Source organism: Rhinoraja longicauda, chromosome 5 (genome assembly GCF_053455715.1).
Source record: "Rhinoraja longicauda isolate Sanriku21f chromosome 5, sRhiLon1.1, whole genome shotgun sequence".
NCBI lineage: Eukaryota > Metazoa > Chordata > Chondrichthyes > Rajiformes > Arhynchobatidae > Rhinoraja > Rhinoraja longicauda.
In genome coordinates this window covers 23034809-23052776 of record NC_135957.1, presented here as the reverse complement: position 1 = coordinate 23052776, position 17968 = coordinate 23034809, and the positions used below count along the sequence as shown (strand labels likewise).

The 17968-nt window shown below is 45.6% G+C and overlaps 1 protein-coding gene across 2 annotated transcripts in view; it reads left to right on the top strand.

The window, feature by feature from the left end:
* Positions 1–2152: 2152 nt before the first annotated feature.
* The window catches only part of strn (striatin, calmodulin binding protein), a 72960-nt gene continuing 57144 nt past the window's right edge, over positions 2153–17968 (top strand). The window contains exon 1 of one of the 2 annotated variants that reach the window (XM_078399088.1): positions 2153–2849. In XM_078399088.1, coding sequence (XP_078255214.1) covers positions 2607–2849 — 243 coding nt within the window. In that variant the 5' untranslated portion in view covers positions 2153–2606. The remainder of the gene's footprint in view (positions 2850–17968) is intronic. The other variant, XM_078399089.1, reaches the window with a different exon arrangement.

Here is a 17968-nt window from a genome sequence, read left to right as displayed (position 1 = left end):
CCCCGCCCGTTTTTTCCACATCCATGTGGATTTGGTGGGTCCATTGCCCTATTCTAGGGGTTACACTCATCTACTGACGGTGGTTGATCGGTTCACTCGTTGGCCGGAGCCGCTCCCGTTGTCGGACACCTCGGCGGCCTCCTGTGCACGGGCCTTGGCGTTGCATTGGGTGGCTCATTTCGGGGTCCCGGCTATCATCACTACAGATCGGGGAGCCCAGTTCACCTCGTCTCTCTGGGCTGCGCTGGCGCAGCTGTATGGTGCTCGATTACAGCAGACCACCGCCTATCATCCCCAAGCCAACGGGATGGTTGAGCGTTTCCATCGGCAGCTGAAGGCGTCCCTCTGTGCTCGCCTGACTGGTTACGATTGGGCTGACCAGCTGCCTTGGGTCCTCCTCGGCATCCGTACGGCCCCGCGGGCTGAGCTGGGCACATCTTCGGCCGAGCTCGTCTACGGTTCGCCCCTGCGGGTGCCGGGCGACATTCTCCCTTCCACTCCCGCCTTGCCGCCATCCGTTACGTCAGTCTTGGGCTCCCTCCGGGAACGAGTGGGTTCTCTGGCTCCAGTCCCCACCTCTAGTCACGGAAGCACAGCAGTTCACGTTCCTTCGGAATTGCGGAGCTGTGATTTCGTGTTTCTTCGGAAAGATTGCCACCGTCCACCCCTCCAGCCGGTTTACCAAGGCCCGTTCCAGGTGCTCAAAAGAGGGACTGTAACCTTCACCTTGCAGGTAGGAAATCGTCAGGAGCTGGTTTCAGTGTCCCGTCTCAAGCCGGCCCATTTAGACCAGGACCTCCCCGTGTCGGTGGCTCAGCCGCCGCGCCGGGGCCGGCCTGTGGCTGCTCGACTGGTCCCGTCAGCGGCGCCCAATTTACCACCTCTTGGGCCTCCGCCGCCTATGGTTGGTCCCGGGCTGCCGTTGTTCATCAAGTGCCCCCCGTCACCTGCACCCTCCGCTCTAGTGGACCCCCCATCGCCTCCAGCGGCGGCGTCCACCCCGCCTCCTGTCACGCTGGGGGTATCGGTTTCCCCCATCCGTACACGTTCTGGGCGGGAGGTTCGGCCGCCCGTGAGGTATGGTTTCGAGGGTTCTGGGGGGGGGGGGGGGTCATGTAGGGACATAGGGATTGGCCAGGTAATAGAACCCTCGGATTGGGTTACGGTCACGGGGTGAGGAAGCGCGAAGTATTTAAATGCTTGGCGTCAAACGTTAGATTAGATTAGTGAGTGGTAGCGCAGCGGTAGAGTTGCTGCTTTACAGCGAATGCAGCGCCGGAGACACAGGTTCGATCCTGACTACGGGTGCTGCACTGTAAGGAGTTTGTACGTTCTCCCCGTGACCTGCGTGGGTTTTCTCCGAGATCTTCGGTTTCCTCCCACACTCCAAAGACGTACAGGTATGTAGGTTAATTGGCTGGGTAAATGTAAAAATTGTCCCTAGTGGGTGTAGGATAGTGTTAATGTACGGGGATCACTGGGCGGCACGGACTTGGAGGGCCGAAAAGGCCTGTTTCCGGCTGTAGATATATGATATGATGATATGCAGTTAGTGTTCGTCCAGAAAGAAGTCTGTTGCGTTTGTCACGGGTTTTATACCAATAAAGTATTTGGATAATACCACTCGTCTGGACTCACTACATTATTTCCTTTTGGTGCATACGACAATAAAAAGACTACTGACTGTTTCTTGACAACCAACTCTGGTGCTAACTCACCATTGAATATGAGTTTTCCCATCACAGAGGCTGACTGACCCGAATATTTGCAGCATCTTGACATTTTGAGAAAAGTTCTTCGTTGGTTGAAAAAGTGTTTGGTACATCCTCAAAAAGAGGACAAATAAACATACTAACACTTACATCCTCTCGTTGCCGTTTTTGCACAGTTGCGGGAAGGACGCCGTGGACGTGAGCAGACCCTCCCCCTGGTCCTGACCCAGCCACTTAACGACAGCTATGCCATTCTCGCCGGCGCGAGTACGCATGCGCTCCCAAGAGGTCCCCTTGTTCATGAGAAGGGAAGCGGAGGGGGCGGGGCCAGGGCAGGGCAGGTGACGCAATCGACGGGCGAGGACAGGAGGGGGGCGGGCCGGGGCTCGTGACGCACATGGCGGGCGAAAACGGGAGGGGAGGCGAGCCGGCGGGTGGATGTGGCGCATGCGCGGCAGTGGCGAGGTCTCGGGGAGCGCTCCCCTCTGTTGACAGATGAACGGGGTGGGGCCCGGAGTGAGTGACTGACAGGTGGAGTGCGAGGGCAGACGTTGGTTCGATCCGTCAGTGAGTGAAGCGGGCGGGGAGGAGGGGCACTGCCGAGCGGCGGCGAGTCGTCAGTGAGTGGCCGCAATCCGATTGCAGGACGGCGGCGGGAGCAGAAGGAGGTGGCCCAGCCTCGATCGCCTTCCGACTCGGTCCTGGCCGTGGCCATGGAACGCGCGACACGGTTTAAATCCTAACGGCCGGCCCCAGGCGCGCAGCCAGCCAGCCCGCCCGCCCCGAGCGGGAGGGGGAAGGGAGCGGCCGGACCCATCACCGGAGCGGCCCGGCGGCGGCGCAGCCGTCAGCGTGGAGGTGGAGGGGACGGACGAAGAGTTCTGGGGCCCAGCCATGGACGAACACCCAGCAGCCGGGGTGTTCTTTGGCAACAACTCGGTGCTGAGCGGCGCGGCCGGAGGTCCGGGCCTCGGCGGCCGGAGCCTGCCGCCGCCGGTACAGCAGCAGCTGGGTGTGGAGGGCGAAGCGCAGCGGCCGCAGTACAACATCCCGGGCATTCTGCACTTCCTGCAGCATGAGTGGGCCCGCTTCGAGGTGGAGAGGACGCAGTGGGAAGTGGATAGGGCGGAGTTACAGGTAGGGCTACCGCACCGGGAGCAGGGGGGGTGGATGGATGTGTGTGTGGGTGGGCGAACGGAGGTAGGCCGCGTTTCACGCCTCGGCCTCGCATCCCGGGTGAGGCGGCACTCGGAAGCTTTAGATGGCGTACGGTCACCCCCGCGCCTCCTGTCAACCGGGGGTTGGGTGGGAGGTGGCCGAGACCGAGAGGGTGGGGTGGGTGTGCATTTTCCTTCCATGAAGTAAAGGGTGTTCGTAGATAGTATTGTCCAGACGTGTGCGGCGAGGATCAGCAACCCGGAGGAGGGTGGTTTAAGATCACTGGCAAAAAATGCCAGGAATGGAGGCAATTTACAGTGCCGTGTTATAGAACCGGTAGAACAAGCAGGTTCAAAAACATCTTTCAAAAGAGGGTCGATGAAATGCTGGAAAGGAGAGAATTATTTGAGGGCAGAGGCAGCCGTCTCTGAAAGATGGCAGTGTCACAATTGACAGCAAGCAGCCTGTATCACTCTGCAAACCGTTGAGGCAAATCGTGTTGATCAATTGCTTCGTTCCCCTTGCTCTTCCTCAACTCGATCTGCTTTTACATTCAGTTGCTGGTTACGTTGATCTACCTAGATTTGATCTGGATCGATTTCATTTTATTAGAACGTCAGGTTTATTGTTTATTGAGTTATCGTTGCCTTTTAAAAACAACCTGGTTCTGCAATTAGTGTTTCATATTGTTTTCTTTGTGAGTCGTTGTAACCAGAGGTTACACAATGACATTCCAGAGGAAGTAAAACATTTTAGTAGTTGTTTTTAATTGCTTTTACTATATTACAAATTCCAATCAATGTACCCAATGTATCAACCTTCTGGAAAATTATCTGAGACATTTGATCAAGTTACAACAAGAAAAATATCTTGCGCCCGAATTCACATAGTATTTTTTTATTTTATTGGGTTTAGAAGTGTATGTGTGATTGTGGGTGAACTGTATGCAACATTACTGAATCCTGCATGCCTTGCAACATAGCACAGTCTTTTCAATTCAAGGCTGTGTTCATCAGCTTGGAATGTCTTTAACAATCTTTCTAAGTTCAAATAGTCATTAGGAGTCAAGAGTGTTAAACTGGCATATGTATCAGCATTGAAATTCTTACTTGCCATACACACAAGTAAAAAATATAATTTAAAAAAATATATATATTAATAATCGTTATGCTAGTTAACCTAAGTAAGTATAATAGTGAAAAAAACAAAGTTCATAGTGCATCCAAAGACACAATCCATAGAAGTTCGTAGTTGCTGGCGGTTAGTGTTGCATGGTATTCAAGACCCTTGATGATTGCTGGGAAGAGCTATTCTTATGACTGGTGATCATAGTTTTCAGGCTTCTTTATTTTCTTCCCACTGGTAGTCGCGAAATGAGAACATGGCCAGGGAGAAACCAAGGGTAAAATTGATAGGCCATTAAAATATAGTAAATGAAGGATTAAAAATCTTTTGCATTTTAGATTACAGCAGAACTAAAAGAGCATCCTTGCTTCCACATCTCACTGAGCAAACTTAATCGTTTAGCATTTAGTCAGGAAGTAACCATATGGTACTGTTGATGCACTTGGTTCTATTAATATTGTCTGCTTATTGTTTTCAAGATCCTGCAGGATATGAAGTAATTCCCTATTACAGTTCTATAAAAACAAATTGAAAACTAATAGTCCTTAATTTGCCCACAAGTATGTAGAATGTACACATTATTGGCCTGTTTTGATATTTCAGTAATATGCAATCCCAGTAATATTACTCAGGGTAACCATGAATTAACTCTAAAATTGAGCTTATTGTTCTGGATACGTTTTGTTTGCTTTTAACATGTATCTCTATACCACCATCCAATGTATCCACTTTTCTGTACCCTATCGAGCCCAAGAAAAGCCTTACTAATTCACAAAAAAATTGTGTTTATCTAAACTATTTGATGTTTTCATACTATTGAAAACTATGTGACGTTATAGTTCAAAATATTGACATTCTAAACTTGGAGAGCTTAGAGCAAGATGGCTTTTTAAAATAAACTGGTAAGGCTTGAGCTGTCAACAGTGATAATCGAGAGAGCAGTTGGAAATTAGTTAGGTGCATTGCATTATATTGAAGAGTTATAAACTAAAATTTACTACCAACATCGTTGAAGTACAATGACAGTACATTGAGGATTTGACCTCTGCTGTTTCTGTTGAGGAAAGCTAATTTAAAAATCGCTTATTGTAAGCAGTACAAGTTTTTGTTGATTCTGCCTTCCACTCCTGACACTGACTTCATTTTAGTTGCTGGAACCTAATTGATATATTTGTGCCAGTTGTAGCCTCTGATGAGTAAAACAAACCAAACCGCTGGAAGAATTAAGTGAGTCAGGCAGCATCTGTAGAGGGAAATAAATAGACGGCATGGAGTCACAAGGAACTGCAGATGCTAGATTACCAAAAAAAGAATCAATATCAGGAAAGAGTAACACAACGAGTCAGACAGAATCTCTAGAGAACATGACAAAGATGATGTTTTGGATCGGGGCCCTTCAGACTGATTGTGGTGCGGGCGGGGCGGGGGGGGGTGGAAGAGAGATTGGGGCAGGACAAAGCATAGCAAGTAATAGGTGGATACGGGTGAGGGCGGTTTTTGAAAGGTAGCTAGATGGACAAAGGGCAGAGATGAAAGAAAAAAAGTGTCATATAAGGATAGTAGAAGTGCAATTTTTGAGGCCAGATAAAGAAGGAGAAATATGGGTGTAAGTCCATGTGGAACACAGGGAAGAGAGAGGGGGGAAAAGTGTGGTGGGGGAGGAGGTTATTTGTAGATTAGTTACCTAAAATTGGAGAATTCAATGTTCATACCTTTTAGTTTGTAAATGCTTGCCCCGACAAGGCCTGCTGGATCTCCTGTTTTCTAACCATTTTCATTCCCATTCCTACACTGACCTTTCTGTCTGTGGCTTCCTCCATTGCCGCAGCGAGGCTAGATGCAAACTAGAAGAACAACACCTCGTATTCCAATTGGTATGAATCTTGAATTCACTACTTTATGCAACCAACTTACAAACAACCTCCTCCCCTCCTTTCATACACATTTCTCCCCTGTCCCCTTCCACCTCTGTTTCTTACTCTGGTTTCACAAGTCTCACTCACCTCTTCTATGCTTATCTCACTTTTTGTTGTTTAATCTCTGGTTTTTGTCCAACCATCTGATTATCACCCCCCTCATCTGTATACCTGTATCCAGCTGTTAGTTGCTCTGCATTGTCCTAGCCCCACGTCTCTTCCATCATTATCCCACCACTGTCAGTCTGAAAAGGGGGTACTGACCCAAAACATCACCTATCCATGTTCTGCAGAGATGCTGCTTGACCCACTGTTACTCCAGCACTTTGAGTCTTAAGCTGATGATGTTTCACGTCAAAAGCAGGGTCCCAACCCAAATCATCATCTGTCTGTTTCACTCCACAGATGCTGCCTGACCTGCTGAATTCCTCCAGCAGTTTGTATTTTTACTTCCAGCATCTGCAGTCTCTTGTGTCTATAACCTCTGGTGATGTTACCATAGTCACTTGTGACATCTGGGGTTGTGAGTTGCCACAGGGCAGTAATATTCTACCAAAATGTAACTGGAGTGGGGAAAAATGTGCCATGAGTGTTTATATATAATCTTTATGTAAAAATGGTGTCCTTGCTTCTGCCTAATTTAAGTTGATGTATTTAGAATTGATTTTAATTAGACTTTTTTTAGCTCATTACTCGATTTCTAGATTAGGTCCTCTTTTATTCTGCATGAAAGCTGACATCTTTGAAAGGGACTGTCACATTTAATTTCATGGAAAGCACAATGTGGAAAATATTGGCATGGGGTGATCAATGAACCCATTCTGTTCTGTTGAATGCACTTGAAATAGTGGGATGTAGCTGTATAGTCCTGATTGCTGTTTCTCTGCTTTTGATGATCTGACCTCTGGGTGAGCTGTTAGATTTGAGGACTCAATTTATTCACACAATTTGAGATATATATCTACTAGCAAAGCGGGCCCGTTGGGCCCGTCCCCACACCCCCCATTCTCTCCTCCCCCAGCCCCACTCTTACTCTCCCCACACTCTCCCCTTTGGCCCGTCCTCTTAGGGTTTCCATTGTAACCGGGAGGGGGGGAGGGAGTGAAGGGGAGAGGGAGGTTTGGGGGAGGGAGGTGTGGAGTGATCGAGGGGGAGGGAGTGGTGGAGGGAGGGAGGTGTTGAGGATGGAGGGGGGGAGGGTGATGAGAGATGGGGTGGTATTTGTGGAGGGGGAGAGAGTTGGGGAGAGAGTTGGGGGGGAGGGGGAGGGGAGGAGGGAGGGATGGGGGAGAGGGGAGGGATATTGACCTCCCCTTTTCCCAGTACGCCTCTTTCCCCCACCACCAATTCCCCTCCGCACTACCCCTGTTGTCCCATTCCCCATTCTCTGCCCCCCCCCCCCATCTTCTCTCCCCCAGACACACTCTTAGCATCAGTTAAAGGCCCGGGTGCGGTGGTGCGGGGGATCGGATCAGTGAAAAGTCCGGGGGGGGGGGGTGCGGGAGATCGCATCATTCAAAGGCCCGGGGGGGGGGGGATAGCGGGGAGATGTTCTCCCGGGTGTGGGAGAGAGGAGAGAAGCAAGGGGAGAGAGGAGAGGTGAGCCGGTGATCGCGGGCTGGCGCCGCTAACGTCGTCCATTTTTTTGGTGCGAGTGAGGAGATGCCGCGCATGCGTGCTGAGCACAGAGTGAGGAGATTCCGTGCATGCGTACTGAGCACTGCCTCACCGCAGCGCCCTCTATAGAAACCTCAATAAGGGGGGGGGGCAGCGCTTTAAAACCTCTGTAACTTAAAAAATATGCGACCGAATTAAATAAAAATATTATTTTCCAGCAGCGAACCGCGTGGTGAGTAAGGCGGTACAAAAATCGTGGCGCTACGGTTCACCGTTTTGCCGAAATCAGCCGGAATCAGTGAAATATATATACATACAAGATCTGAGTTTTAGTAGTATACTAGAAAAGAGGGCCCGTTGGGCCCGTCCCCACACCCCCCATTCTCACTCCCCCAGCCCCACTCTTACTCTCCAAGTGTGCCCGTTGGGCCCGGAAAAGAGGGCCCGTTGGGCCCGTCCCCACACCCCCCATTCTCTCCTCCCCCAGCCCCACTCTTACTCTCCAAGTGTGCCCGTTGGGGAGGGCCCGTTGGGCCCGTCCCCACACCCCCCATTCTCTCCTCCCCCAGCCCCACTCTTACTCTGTCCTCCTGATCTGTGTATGTCAAGTGACCACTATAGCCTTCTTTTTTTTTTTTTTTTCCTAATCAGATGTTTTGGGTTTTTTTCCTAATCAGATGTGCAGTACTTTGGTCAACGTGGGTTGTTTTTAAATGTGCTATACAAATAAAAGTGACTTGACTTGACTTGACTTGACTTGCAATAACAAAAAAGACTTCTTGGAAGCTTTTCGAAACAATGTAGCCGCCGTCACAAGCTGAAAACTAAATCCTTGCTGAAAACTAAATCCTTTTCTGTAAACTTTTGGAAACAAATGTAGCCCCTTGAAGAAAAGGGTTAGAAATGAAAAATTTAAACTTTAATATCTCTCTAGCTTTAAAAAGGTAGCTTCAATTTGAACGAAAGTACTTACAATAGTTGCCCAGGTTAATGGTGAATACGGCGGTACAAAAATCGTAGCGCTTTGGTGTACCGTCTAGGAGGAGTAGGGTTTGTAAGTAATCTTCCGTACATACACATATACATACATACATACGGAATGTTGGACCGCAGAGTTTTAGTATTATATAGACTAGAAAAGAGGGCCCGTTGGGCCCGTCCCCACACCCCCCATTCTCACTCCCCCAGCCCCACTCTTACTCTCCAAGTGTGCCCGTTGGGCCCGGAAAAGAGGGCCCGTTGGGCCCGTCCCCACACCCCCCATTCTCTCCTCCCCCAGCCCCACTCTTACTCTCCAAGTGTGCCCGTTGGGCCCGTCCTCCTGATCTGTGTATGTCAAGTGACCACTATAGCCTTCATTCTTTTTTTTTTTCCCTAATCAGATGTTTGTTTGTTTTTTCCTAATCAGATGTGCAGTACTTTGGTCAACGTGGGTTGTTTTTAAATGTGCTATACAAATAAAACTGACTTGACTTGACTTGACTTGCAATAACAAAAAAGACTTCTTGGAAGCTTTTCGAAACAATGTAGCCGCCGTCACAAGCTGAAAACTAAATCCTTGCTGAAAACTAAATCCTTTTCTGGAAACTTTTGGAAACAAATGTAGCCCCTTGAAGAAAAGGGTTAGAAATGAAAAATTTAAACTTTAATATCTCTCTAGCTTTAAAAAGGTAGCTTCAATTTGAACGAAAGTACTTACAATAGTTGCCCAGGTTAATGGTGAATACGGCGGTACAAAAATCGTAGCGCTTTGGTGTACCGTCTAGGAGGAGTAGGGTTTGTAAGTAATCTTCCGTACATACACATATACATACATACATACGGAATGTTGGACCGCAGAGTTTTAGTATTATACTAGAAAAGAGGGCCCGTTGGGCCCGTCCCCACACCCCCCATTCTCTCCTCCCCCAGCCCCACTCTTACTCTCCAAGTGTGCCCGTTGGGGAGGGCCCGTTGGGCCCGTCCCCACACCCCCCATTCTCTCCTCCCCCAGCCCCACTCTTACTCTCCAAGTGTGCCCGTTTTTTTTTTTTTCCTAATCAGATGTTTTTTTTTTTTTTCCTAATCAGATGTGCAGTACTTTGGTCAACGTGGGTTGTTTTTAAATGTGCTATACAAATAAAAGTGACTTGACTTGACTTGACTTGACTTGCAATAACAAAAAAGACTTCTTGGAAGCTTTTCGAAACAATGTAGCCGTCACAAGCTGAAAACTAAATCCTTGCTGAAAACTAAATCCTTTTCTGGAAACTTTTGGAAACAAATGTAGCCCCTTGAAGAAAAGGGTTAGAAATGAAAAATTTAAACTTTAATATCTCTCTAGCTTTAAAAAGGTAGCTTCAATTTGAACGAAAGTACTTACAATAGTTGCCCAGGTTAATGGTGAATACGGCGGTACAAAAATCGTAGCGCTTTGGTGTACCGTCTAGGAGGAGTAGGGTTTGTAAGTAATCTTCCGTACATACACATATACATACATACATACGGAATGTTGGACCGCAGAGTTTTAGTATTATATATAGATAGATAGATAGATAGACTAGAACAAGTGTGCCCGTTCAAAGCGGGCCCGTTGGGCCCGTCCCCACACCCCCCATTTTCTCCTCCCCCAGCCCCACTCTTACTCTCCCCACACCCTCCCCTTGGGCGGGGAGGGAGTGGTGGAGGGAGGGAGGTGTTGAGGATGGAGGGGGGGAGGGTGATGAGAGATGGGGCGGTATTTGTGGAGGGGGGAGAGAGTGAGGGGGGAGGGGGAGGGGAGGAGGGAGGGATGGGGGAGAGGGGAGGGATATGGACCTCCCCTTTTCCCAGTACCCCTCTTTCCCCCACCACCAATTCCCCTCCGCACTACCCCTGTTGTCCCATTCCCCATTCTCAGACCCCCCCCCATCTTCTCTCCCCCAGACACACTCTTAGCATCAGTTAAAGGCCCGGGGGGGTGGGGGGGATCGGATCAGTGAAAAGTCCGGGGGGGGGGGGGGGTTGCAGGAGATCGCATCATTCAAAGGGCCGGGGGGGGGGGGGGGGGGGGAGCGCATCAGTGAAAGGTCGGGGGGGGAGGGGGGAGCGCATTAGTGAAAGGTCCGGGGGGGGGGGGGGGGGAGAGAGCATCAGTGAAAGATCCGGGGGGGGGGGGGATAGCGGGGGGGGGGGGGGAGCGCATCAGTGAAAGGTCGGGGGGGGGGAGGGGGGAGCGCATTAGTGAAAGGTCCGGGGGGGGGGGAGAGAGCATCAGTGAAAGATCCGGGGGGGGGGGGGGGGGAGCGCATCAGTGAAAGGTCGGGGGGGGAGGGGGGAGCGCATTAGTGAAAGGTCCGGGGGGGGGGGGGGAGAGAGCATCAGTGAAAGATCCGGGGGGGGGGGGGGGGATAGCGGGGAGAGGATCTCCCGGGTGTGGGAGAGAGGAGAGAAGCGAGGGGCACAGCAGCGCCACGCTGAAAGCCTTCAATAAATCAGTAGGAGGGGGGTGCATGGGCATTTTGACGTCACACGCTGAAGGCCATGGAAAAGACGGCTGGAATTTTTTTAAAAAAACTAAAACCTCTGTAACTTAAAAAATATACGACCGAATCAAATACAAATATCATTTTCCAGCAGCGTTCAGCGTGGTGATTAAGGCGGTGCAAACATCGTGGCGCTACGGTTCACCGTTTTTGCCGAAAATCAGCCGGAAAAATGAGAGATTTGAAAAAAGACTTTTAAACCTCTGTAACTTAAAAAATATACGACCGAATTAAATAACAATATCATTTTCGGCAAGCGTCCAGCGGTGTGATTAAGGCGGTGCAAAAATTGTGGCGCTACGCCTCACCGTTTTGCAGAAATCAGCCGAAATCACTGTTACAGATATACATACAAGTCAGAGTTTTAGTAAGATTAGATAGATAGATAGATAGATAGATAGAAATATACACCTTTTGGACACTATTTAGATTGAATGCGAGAAACAAAAACAATTTGGGTTAATGCATTTGGTTCTGGGGAAAGGGAGGTGATTTATTTGCAGCTTGCATTGTATAGCAAGGGTTCAAGAGTGTGGGTCTGCTAATTGGACAATCATTTTTTTAAATAAATCTCATAATGGATATATGGAGAATATTAGTGAATCTTTCCACATGTAAATCTGGGGTATGGTTAATGTCTAGAATTGGAGGTATGCTGCCCATTTTTTTTATACCAACTAGTGTTCGTTTGGATTGAGCTGCAAAATATTTTTACAGAATTCAGCCTTAAATTGAAACTGTAGGATATAAGAACTAAAGAGCTGCATATCCTATGTGTCCTGCAAATCTTGCAGCTAAACCATATTCTGTCATATGCCATTGTTAATTTAAAAGCCATTGGGCATTGCAAAAGATAAATTAGCCAATGCAGTGTGCTCTTTCACTAGGTAGAGCAAGAATGCCTGCTTGATGAGGTGATGTTTCAGGTCTTGCGAAAATAAATAAGTCTGCCTATTGTATGTCCGACTTTGCAACTGATAATGGTGAACTCTCATGGATATGGGATGCAGAACTCTCATGGTTTAACTTTAAATGCAGTGGGGGGATGTTGATTTTGAATGCCTAAAAATAATTAGGCCAAATTTTAGGTTTTTAAATGAAACATAATATTTGCAAGGATGCTCAATGTGTGTGAAACCAACAAATTAAAGTTGTGGTGAAAAAACCTCACAAATTAGTGAGTATTAATGTTTTATCAAATATTTATGCAGTTGTCTATGTTTACTGCAGATTCAGTGGAAGACTCATAATGTAGGAATGTCTAAACATATCGGCATTTAATTTTGTTTTGTGGAATTTTATAGACTGCATTAGCAATTATAATTTAGCATACAAGACTGGGGATATTTTCCAAATGTTTTAATAATGGAAATGATTTTAATGATCATTTTACAATTAATACGGACATCTCTAGATTATGCTAGGGGGTGGGAAACAGAATGTTAATTTTGGTTGGACTTCATTGCTGATTTACCAGATCAGTAACTTCCCATAATATGTTTAAAAGGCTGTGTCTTGTTTAATGGATGAGAACGAAAATGTTTGAGAATTTTTAGCAGGTAGCCTTGTCCAAAAGATAAAGGAAAAATGCCCCTGGTTGTCAATTTCCGCCTTGCTAAAGCTAATAGCACCCTGGTGACACTGAGGCTGTATTTCTTGCTATGCAGTGCATCTCTGATTGCTTGAGAAATGCTATAGTTTGGGGTTCAAGCGAGCCAATATTCAGAAACAATCATGACCCCTTTATACATAGTTAGATAATTTGAAGTACTGAAGGTAACGTATTGTGTAAAATGCTTAGACATTTTGATGTAAAAATTAATGTATAAAAACATAACTTGTTCGAACAGCACAAGGCTTGGCTCATGATTTTTAAATATGGAATATGAAAGCTGGTATCTTAGAGCAAGATAAGTTGCACTGAAAAGTAGGACATTGGAATGTAGTCCATCTGTTAATTTCTTAGGTAATCTGGAGGCATATAACATATGTCAGATCTGAATGCCAGTCATTCTGTCATGGTGGTGCAGCAGTAAGTAGTTTGGCTGCCTGGCACAACCAGTGACTTGGGATTCAATACTGATCACTGTCTGTTCATCATGTGACAGTGGATTTCCCCTTGGTGCCCTGGTTTCCTGCTGAATCCCAGGTTATCAGACAAGTTAATTATACCCCCCGTGAGGATGAGTGGGGCATGAACATGGTTGGTGGTGATGGTATGTGAGAGAAACTATCATCTTTCATTAAGCAATAATTTCAGTTATATTAAGAAATTTTGAACATAGCAACAGAAGTAGGTTACTTGACTGCTCAGCCAATCAATATTATTGTGTCTGTGCTGCCCCGGGTCGCATTTCTTTCTGTGCCAGTTCCCAGGCCTCTCAATTCGCCCATCTTTTAAACATTTATCGCCTCTTTATCCCCATGGTCTCGCCTCTAAAACCCTCCAGAGTAGAGAATTCCAGAAAATCAATAGCCTTTGCGAGGAGATTGTTATAAAAGACCACCCCATTATCTTGTAACTATATTCCCCATTTCAAGATTATCCCATTAATAGCAAATTGAAAAAGGTTTTTAATTTGGGGCCGAACTTTGCAAATGATTGTGTGACTGAATATCTGATGTGTCAATGTCTTCGTCAGATACAGAGTTAGCAATCACTTGTATAAGAATGGATTGTTTAGAGAAATCCAGTATGGATTTGTTAAAATCAGATTTTGACTAATTTTATAGATTGTATATTTTTGAAATATTTTTAATGTACTCAGTCAATAGTGTTTCATTGTCATAACAATGACATTTGTACTTGCAGCAGCATAACAGGTCTGTAAACACAGTATTCAAAAGATAACATAAGAAACAAAAAAAAGTTCAATAAACAAAAGTTTTGATACAATGCCATGCAAGTTGTTTTGCTTCTTAGGCAGTCCCTTAGAATTGAGAATGATTTGCTTACACCAGTTCTGAGGAAGCTGATGAGACCAGTGTGGGATCTGCAGGCTCTGCGACTGGTAGGAGAGAAGGTGCTTGACTGCAGGCAAGAGGGTCAGTTTGGAAGTTACAATCCACCCCCAGATTACAACTGGGAGTTCAGCTCCTGTGCACTATTGGTAACCTGAACATTTCGCAAATCAGAAATGTGGCCATGAACTGAGTGTAGAAGAAGATACTAGTAGCCCTGCAGAAGCCAGCAGATGCATACCGTTGGTCTCCCAAACACTAATTCGTATGTATGGTCTATACGTAAATTGGACATTCTTAAACTGGGTAGGGCCTGATGTATGCTCCTTCCACTCTTTAATCTGGGTTTCTGCATGAGTGCATGAACCAGAATGGACTCTGGGTTCTCAGTGCCCTCCTCTATTTCATGCTGTCACCTTCTATATTTTGAGCAGTTATGGGATTCCCATGAATCAGTGGTTATGCAGCACCTTTTTTCAAGGAAGCTTTGACAATATCCTTGGAACCTCTTTTCATTTGGTAATCTCTTGCTGTGATGCAACTGGGAATAACATCTCTTCTTCAGCTGTTTGTTATTTGGCCGTGTGAGAAAGTGTCCTGCCATTGACCAAAGATGCTGATGTTGGTTCTCTTATCTTACAAGATTTGTGTATTTGGATTGTAATATCTGTTCTTTAAATCATTATAATTTAGTTTATATTTGCTGTAATTGTACCAGCGAGTTTTCCAGTTTTTTGCCTGAAGCGTATGTGGCTTTATGATGTGGTTTTGTAACTATGAGTCAACATACACATTTACCAGGTTTCTACTATGCCTTCAAATGGAATATAGATTAAATAGAACATTATTTAAGAATTTTAACATTTCTTCCCATTTACTGTTGCCAAAGATGAAGGAAAACTGAATTTAGGTAGAAAGGATGTATTTGGAAATGCGCATCTGTTGTGTATGCAGTTTCACTCTACTAAGAATTGGTAATGCCCTTTTCCAGTATAATGCGAGATACCTGGATGGGGAGAAAATGGATTTGATGCAGAGAAAGTTGCAGGATTATGTGGAAGTAAAATCGTTTTAAATATCCAAACAGAGAATTGATAAATTGAATCTATAGTGGAAATATGCTTGGCTTTATATGATGCAGTTATGAAGCATGTGGTAATGCATTTTTCAGAACAGCCTTGAAATTTTGCAGTTCAAATTGAAGCTGACAAGATCTGTTTAGATAGTTGCATACAGAAAATATTCTGATGTTGTTTACATTGCACAACTAAGCATGTCCACTTTTAAAACGTAAGCAGTTATTTCCTTGAAGGTGTGCCATCAGTTTCTTGAGCAGGCTTTGAATCTTGTGAAACAACTGAAACATGCACATGCTCTACTTCCTTCTCTGAAACATTCTCGATGCAAATAGAAGTGCTTTGCCTGTGTATAAACCAAAACTTGTGAAGACATTCCTTAGGAAGATTTAGCATTAAAAATAACAGCTTTCAAACAAAAAGAATGATAACCATGAATATTTTCATTTCCAGAGGAATGCTGAGTCACTTGTGGCGCTTCTATGTCACCCCCCACCCCAACACTAAATTACTAAATGCTCTAATCTTGTTTAATAATCTGTTTTGTGACACCTTATCAAAGGCTTTCAGAAAATCCAAGTGCAGCCCATCCATTGATTTGTTCTGATTAAGCTTGTTGCAACTTTGGAAAAATTCCAACGGATTTGTCCAATATGCTTTTTCTTTCATAATGCTGCGTTGACCCTGATGAATCATGTTATCTTTAAGCAGCGCTGAAACCATTTCATTATTAGGTTTCAGGTTTTTTCCCACAACTTGTCTGAAGCTAATTAGTCTAAAGTTCACTGCTATCTTGCTTTCCGTAAGGTTACATTTGCTATCTTCTAATCTATGGGAACTGCTGTGGAATTCAACGAACTTTTGAAGATAACCAATGTATCCACTATTGCAATAACCACCTCTTTCAAAAACCAAGTGTGCAGGTTGTAAGGTCCTGAGAATATATTAGTTTACAGTTCCATTAATTTTTTGCATTTGCTAAATTGTTTCAGCTCATTTAATCTAGACTTGTAGTCCTATGCTGTTTCCACAGGGGTTGTATGTCCTTCCAAGAAGTTAGGCACAATATTTATTTAATCACTTTGCCATCTCCTTATTTTCCAATATAATTTCTCATGTATGTCTGGGAGGAATATTTTGTTAGTTTAATATCACACGCTCTGAGGCTCAGTGGAAAAATGTTGCTTTCTATACTATGCAGGCAAATCATATCACATATGAGTACATCAGGTAGTGTAAATGAAGAATGAAACAGAATGAAGTGTTACAGCTACAGTGAAAGTGCAGATTAAAAGAAGTGCAAAGGCCACAATGAGATAGATGGGAGATCAGGAATTCAGCCATAGCATGTGTGAGATCCTTCAAGAATCTGATAACATGGAGAAAGAAGCTGTTTTTGTAGAAGCTGGTGCATGCTTACATGGTTTTGTATCTTTTACTGGATGGGAGAGGAGGATGTGACCAGGATGTGAATGGTTCTTGGTTATGTTTCCTGCGCACCCAAAGCAGCGGTAGTATTGATGAGGCAAAGGGCTAGGTGGGAGGCTGTTTGCATGATGGACTGCACTGCATTCACAACTTCTGCAATTTCTTGTGGTCTTGGGCAGAGCAGTTGCCAAACTGGGTTGTGATGCATGCAAATAGGTTGCTTTCTATGGTGCATCTAAAGAAATTGATAAGCATTGTTGAAAGCAAACCAAATTTCATTAGTCTTCTCAAGAAGTTGAGGCATTAGCATGCTTTCTTGGTCATATTATCAACATGGTTGGACCAGAACAAATTGGTGATATTTGCTCCTAAGAACTTGAAGCTCTTGATTATTTCCATTTAATTCAACTGCATTGATGCACACTGAGGTGTGTACTCCACCTCGCTTGTGAAGTAAATGACCAGGTTCTTAATTCTTCTGACATTGAGGAAGAAGTCATTGTCTTGACACCAAGATACTAAGCTATCAATTTCCTTCCTGTACAATGTCTCGTCATTGAGATGCGTCGCACTAGGGTTGTGTCATCTGCAAACTTAGAAATAAAGGTTAGAGCAGAATTTGGCTGCACACCCATGAGTGTATAGAGAGTAAGGTGAGGAGCTGAGAATGTAGGTTTATGGTGTACTCACTGGTGTTGAGAATTATCATGGAGAATGTTTTGTCATCTATTCTTACTGATTTGCAGTCTATGGGTCAGAAAATCGAGAATCCAATTACAAATGGGGTATTGAGTCCTAGGTACAGGGGTTTGGAGATGAGTTTGGTTGGAATTAAGTTATTGAACGTGGAGCTATGGTCAATAAATAGGAGTGCTTGTTATCCAAATGTTCCAGGGATAAGTGTAAGGCCAGGGAGATGGTGTCTGCCGTGAACCTGTTGCAGCAGTAGGTGAATTGCAGTGGATTGAGTTGAGTTTAGCTTGGACTAGACCAAGTGGACCCATTGGGCCCAAACCTCTCCTACTCCCCACCCCCTCTCCCTCCCCTCTTCCCCTCCCCCCCCCCACTCCATTCCCCTCAACCCCCCTTATCCTCCCTCCTCCACCTCCCCTACCTCCCTAGGAGAAAGATTTAAACTTTAAAATGTGAATAACTTTAAAAATATGGCACCGATTTCAATAAAACTTCCATTAGCATCAAAAGGACGACAGTGAGTAAGGTGGGCCTAAAATTGTCGCGCTATCGTGTACCATTTTGGCTGTAGTTCAGGAACAAACAAACAAACAAGAGTTTTAGAATATAGATTACAGCATGGAAACAGGCCCTTTGGTGCACCGAGTCCATGGCAACCAGCAATCCCCACATACTAACACTATCCTACACACACTAGGAACAATTTACAATTTTACCAAGCCAATTAATCTACAAACCTGTACGTCTCTGGAGTGTAGGAGGAAACCGGAGCACCCAGA